Source organism: Primulina huaijiensis, chromosome 13 (genome assembly GCF_012295235.1).
Source record: "Primulina huaijiensis isolate GDHJ02 chromosome 13, ASM1229523v2, whole genome shotgun sequence".
Classification (NCBI taxonomy): domain Eukaryota; kingdom Viridiplantae; phylum Streptophyta; class Magnoliopsida; order Lamiales; family Gesneriaceae; genus Primulina; species Primulina huaijiensis.
The window spans coordinates 7,148,659-7,154,621 of NC_133318.1; the positions used below are offsets into that span (position 1 = coordinate 7,148,659).

At 35.0% G+C, this 5,963-nt stretch overlaps 1 protein-coding gene across 1 annotated transcript; it reads left to right on the forward strand.

The window, feature by feature from the left end:
- The first annotated feature begins 973 nt into the window (after positions 1 to 973).
- LOC140991856 (protein PEP-RELATED DEVELOPMENT ARRESTED 1, chloroplastic) lies at positions 974 to 5,637 on the forward strand. The gene is made up of 9 exons (XM_073462015.1): positions 974 to 1,328; positions 1,715 to 1,870; positions 2,283 to 2,351; positions 2,433 to 2,603; positions 3,872 to 4,015; positions 4,108 to 4,263; positions 4,376 to 4,441; positions 4,702 to 4,761; positions 5,201 to 5,637. Exons 1-9 carry the CDS (start codon positions 1,020 to 1,022, stop codon positions 5,243 to 5,245), a joined length of 1,176 nt encoding a protein of 391 aa, XP_073318116.1. The 5' UTR covers positions 974 to 1,019; the 3' UTR covers positions 5,246 to 5,637.
- The last annotated feature ends 326 nt before the right edge of the window (positions 5,638 to 5,963 follow it).

Consider the following 5,963-nt stretch of genomic DNA (forward strand, 5'->3'; position numbering starts at 1 on the left):
AAACACTCGTAACAACTTCATCAAATCATGCCGAGATTATTGCACTGCATGAAGCAAGCTGTGAATGTTTGTGGTTAAAATCAATGACCCAACATATCCAAATCTCATGCGGATTATCATTTGACGAGAAGTCTGTGATACTATATGAAGATAATGCTGCATGTGTTGCTCAAACGAAAGAAAGATACATAAAAAACGACAGAACTAAACATATTCCTCTTAAGTTCTACGCATTCACCAAGGAGCTTGAGAAGAATAAATATATTGATGTTCGTCACATTCAATCAAGTAAAAACTCATCAGATCTTTTCACAAAGACAATTCCTACGACAATATTCAGAAATCACATATAAAATATTGGGATGCACAATCTACGAAATTTGTGAAGAATTGTTCGTGTTAACATGAAGGGGAGTTTACGTGACTGCACTTTTTTTTCCTTATTATGATTTTATCCCAATGAGTTTTTCCTAGTAAGATTTTTAACGAGGCAGTATAAAAACACGTAATGTAGACAATCATTATGATCATCATCACAAGGGAGAGTGTTGAAAATTAATATTCAAAATGTGTATTGAATATTTGAATGTTGAAAATAAGAGTTGTAAAAAATTAAAAATTTGTGTGTGATGATGAATGTAATGATTTAGTTTATTTTTTGGATTATTGCAAAAGAAATTCTATAAATAGCCTCACCATTTGTGAAGAAATTCACAATTGAGTTGAGAGAAAAATATTATAAAGTGTGTAGTTTGATAATTTTGAAAGTTTGATATTTTTATTTTTTACCATAAATTTTTACTTTTCAATAACATAATCTACTCTTTTCTTCTTGTTTTTTTAAAAGTTTTGGAACATTTTATATTTATATATTTTTTAATATATTAAAGTAGAACTGTAACCCTGTCTCAGTTGGTATAGTTCAAGGTTAATAACCGGCCATCTACTAAAATCCTCAATTTTTTAAATTTATTTTGAACAGTTTATCTCATTGCTACAATTTTGTGGAGTGCTCTCCAATGGCCGCACCCTCAATCCCAGCAGCAATTACCATTTCTTCCTCCACTTCGCTTTCAAATTCGACAATCCCATCATTTTTTCTCAACCCACATCGCAATTTACAACTGAACCGGGCAAAGTTTTCCACTCTATCCGTACACGTGGGCTCTTCTGGAGGCTACCCCCGGGAAGAATTCTTCGCAAATGGTGGCGTGGGTAGTAAGGGAATCGGAGATAACCAGAACCGAAAATGGGATGCTGCCCAAAATGAAGTCCTGCTTAAGGGTGGCGAACAGGTCACCTCTGTTCTTGAAGAAATGGCAAAGCTCGTAAGTACTTATCGGTTCAGTTTTGAGAGTTCATTTTACTGGGATTATACTATTATTTCGAGTGTTGTTCATTTTCTGAAGTTTTTTGTATGTATATATGTTGCTGAGTTGTTCAAACAATACATGTATTGTGTGTGCAAATTCTGTTAAATAAGGTGCTAATGATCTGAAACTGATGTTTATCTAGCTACTACGCTAATCTGGAATGTATCAGAAATTCCAATAGTGATCTCTTCCCTATCCTGATGCACATGATGTCATTGTTCTTGGCGAAATTCACCATTGAAAATTTGAATTAGCTTTCCCCATTATCTTCCCTGGTCCATTCCTGTAGTCAAGAGATCAGGTGTAACGAATTTATTTCTGGTGCATACATGTAAGAGTAGTTGGAGGATATGAACATGGATGAAGCATCTGAGGAGTTGGCAGTACAATTAGCTGCACAAGGAGTGATTGGGAAGAGAGTTGATGAGATGGAGTCAGGATTTATGATGGCACTTGATTACATGATACAGCTTGCGGAAAGAGACCAGGATGATAAGGTAATGGTAGGAAATGCGTATAAGCGACAATTTATTTTTATGATTCGAAAATTAATGCGACATTTTATTTTGTATGACTGTAAATTGTTTCATTGTATCTGTAACCTCAAGTTAAAGAGATATGCATAGGGGTAAATTTGGAAATATAATAGGTTTATGTCGGGGGTAAGAAAAACCATCTTGGCATATCAAAAAGTGTACTGTATCCCTTCTCATACTGTAAGGACTTCAATTATGAATTAATTTCAAATTATGGCCACAAGTTTCATTTCACTAAGCGATATGAGATTGGTATGTTTAATTTTTTATATAAGTAAAATCAAGTTGATACTAATAATACAAGTCTGAATACTGTTTTATAGCTCACTAAGCCTGGGCAGATTCATGTGGTTCTCAATTATTTATTTTGCAGAGGAAGTCTCTGTTGGAGGTTATTAAGGAGACTGTATTATCTCATCTCACGAAAAAATGTCCCCCGCATGTGAGAACACTCATGAACTCAACTACCATTATACCTGTCCAAATTCTCTTCTTAATTCTGCTGTGTTCTATTTCATTTTAGGTTCAAGTAATTGGCCTGCTTTGCAGAACTCCAGAAAAAGAGAGTAGGCATGAATTAATGAGGCGAGTTGCTGCAGGTGGTGGTGTTTTTAAAAGTGAAAATGGTACAAAAGTTCATCTGCCCGGGGCTAATTTGAATGACATATCTAACCAGGCTGATGACCTTTTGGAGGTGAGCTTTTGGAATGATGAATGCTTTGTTTTTTGGCAGTATCTACCAACTATTGGTGTATATGGTTGCTTTTGATTGTCACAAGTTTCAATAGAATAAAACAAAAATTCTCCCAAGATGAGTATAAAATTCAGACCACCTCATTTGTGCACCGTTGTTAATTTTATCTGTGAAATGCCTGTAATGTGGCGTCGTTATTCTTCAGAACATTGACAAATTTTCTATCAAAGGTGCCATTGTTTTATAAGACTTCATTAACAGGCACAAAAGTTTCTTGTAAAGTAAATCAATATCTTGGAGCATTTGTGTGTTTCTAGTTGAAAGACAATATTGCTCTATGACGTCGAGGCCTTCTCCCATACAGGTTTTTTTTTTGATCTGATGTCATTTGATTTTGGAAGCTCTGTAAGTTGACGAGGAAAACTTCAGTAAAGAATATGATAGGTAATTTTTCAAGCCTTATAAAGAACGAGGGATGAGGGCTGGGTATTCTATGGCAAGCACCGTCTTCTATGTTTGAGAATTTAACATGTTTTGGTTTTTTGATATATGTATATCAAATGATGTCGTACTCTATATTATTTTTCGTACATTGGATGAAATGGCTAGTGCCTTTTTGCCTTTGTCTTGGGTCTCGGCCCAAGTTACTCATGCTATGCAACTATCATCCATCCCTTGATAAATCTACATTTTTATTGATAAAAAATAGTCTTTGAAAAGTAAGGGGAAAAGGTACGTGAACCGTTTGTATATTGTAGTGAATGCAACTTTTACTTGCCTAAGCTGATATTTTGTATTCTCCATCAACGTGAATATTTTTATCTACTGTGTCCTTTCCAGTGTACAAGAAAGAAACTCTATAATGGAATCGTTTCTCATCATGATTACATCTCTAACTTACAAGTATACCAAGTTAAGCTCATCATATTCCATATTAGTAATTTGGTTCTAGATATCTCTTGATTCTTGAAATAATTATCATTCAGTAACAATAAACTTGTTTTTGAACTCCCTGTGATGTAGAACTCTGGCGTGACTGTACCAAAGTTGTTTTTAGGTGGTCCTGGGGTGTGTAGTGATGGATTATTCTTTAGCATGTAACAAAAAATTAAAGTGCTGAAAATGTGGGGATGTGTTGATTTTTTTTATTTTCTGGCACCTTAGATTTTAGCTATTCAAGATATTTTTCTTGTACTGAGTTTTGTACTGATGATAGTATGTCCCTTGATGGATCATGGATGGACCAATGCTGATTAAATCTTCTGCAGACGATGGAATCACGTCCTGTTGTTCCTGACCGGAAGCTACTTGCAAGACTTGTTTTGATCAGAGAAGAAGCCAGGAATATGATTGGAGGTGGAATACTGGATGAGAGAAATGATCGTGGTCTTAGCACACTCCCTGAATCAGAGGTCTGTATTCTTTGGGTCATCATGACCTTGCCATTTGGTAGAGATTTGTTTCATTTACTGGTGGGTTATATTGATTGTAGTGCATTTTACAGGTAAACTTTTTAACTAAACTTGTCGCTCTAAGACCAGGGAAAACTGTACGTGGTATGATAAAACGTGTAATGCAAGGAGAAGACGAAGGTGCAGAAACTTCTGAAAGTGAAGATGGAGTAGTAGGTGGGAAGATTTTAAGTGGAATAGCAGGAAGGGTGAGACAGTCTCTAATCAAACAAACCAACCAAATTTTTTTTGTTAAAACAATCTTAATATTATTTACATACCTAGGCAGCGCATGTTTTGACATCAAATCTTGATCTCCAGGGTAGTGTCAGTGATCGTAAACCATTACCTGTGCGACCTGGCATGTTTCTTGAGACTGTATCCAAGGTAACATTGTGTTTTTGGATTTGTGTACTCACACTTTTGTTGTTTGGACATCTATCCTGCGTACCCTCGAGAAAAAATGATTATGTTTGGTTATGTAATTTCTGTACCATCTATCAAGGACCCATGTTTCCCTTTAGTCTGTTTGATCTATTATGCACACAGCTGCTAAAAAAACACAGATGGATTCTCAGAGAACCTTATGACAAATTTTCTTCAAGTGTTCTTACTTTTTCTCTGATCTTTGTTTGTCGGGATATTAGGTACTAGGTGGAATCTATGCAGGAAACACATCTGGAGTTACAGCACAGCATCTAGAATGGGTAACCTAATTTCTCTCTCAAGAAAAAGAGTGCCAATAAGAACAATGAATGGAAGAAATTTCATGCTTTCATTTTGAGTTGTGGGCATCCTTCATATCTTTCTTCTAAGATCACATTACCTAGTTTTTTGCATCAATATTGTGGTGAATAATTTGGATTGTAAATGAAAGAGGGAATTTTTATGCATGATGGGTCAAAACAGGAATTAAAAAGTTCTGTATAAACACGATGGTAGCCTAGTACCAACACAAAGCTAACGTACGTGTATGCACCTTTGATGATGATTCCTAGTGTATATTTTCTGAAGTTGTCTTACATGAAGGATCTTGTTTAAGTATCGATACTGTTATTGGGTTACTTCCCATGAATTCATGTGTCTAAAAAATGTGATTTCAGACGAATGCAACATTGAACCCTTCAATTCTTGTCTATGTTGCAGGTTCATCAGAACACACTCCAAATTCTTCAAGAAATTGCGTTCTAGTTTTCCTCACCAAAATGAAGTTTTGCAAGCAGGGAATCATTTACAAGATATGGTGCTAGTACACAGCGGAGATGCCTTCTGCTCTATACACATGCAGACTCGCATATCGTTGATGCACTGCCTCAATTAACAAATCTGCTTACCATGAAGCAATTATCTTTCTTTCTGTCGATGTAAAAATTTGGAAATACCTCTAAAATGTCTGAGATAGTGATAGTTTAATCTCTCGGGTTTTTTTTAGAACTTGATCTTTCTAAAATATTTTTTACCAAACATTTACAGACTTATTGTGTTTTCTTAAACATCTTATAACATGATTTGAATATTAAACATCTTATAATAAACGAATTGTAAGTAATAATAACATGAATTTTGCATGGATCGATACACAAGCGTACATCATTCTTGACCAAATAGCCTTTTGTCACTGCTGAATGAGTTGCGAATTGTCAATGATTATAATGGCCAAGATTTGTATATGTAAATTGATAGAAACCCATGTGTAGAAGGGCCTACAACACAAGACCTGCTGATGAATGCAACATTGTGGGCAGCTCATCGTGTACATAGAAAATCTTAAAAGATCATGAATGTCTGTTATCATATCTCATTCTAAATCAATTATATTTATTTGCTTTTCAATAATATGATATCTTTGGTGTAATACTCATTATTGGGGTGATTGTATCTTTACTAGCTATGATTTACATAAAAATAT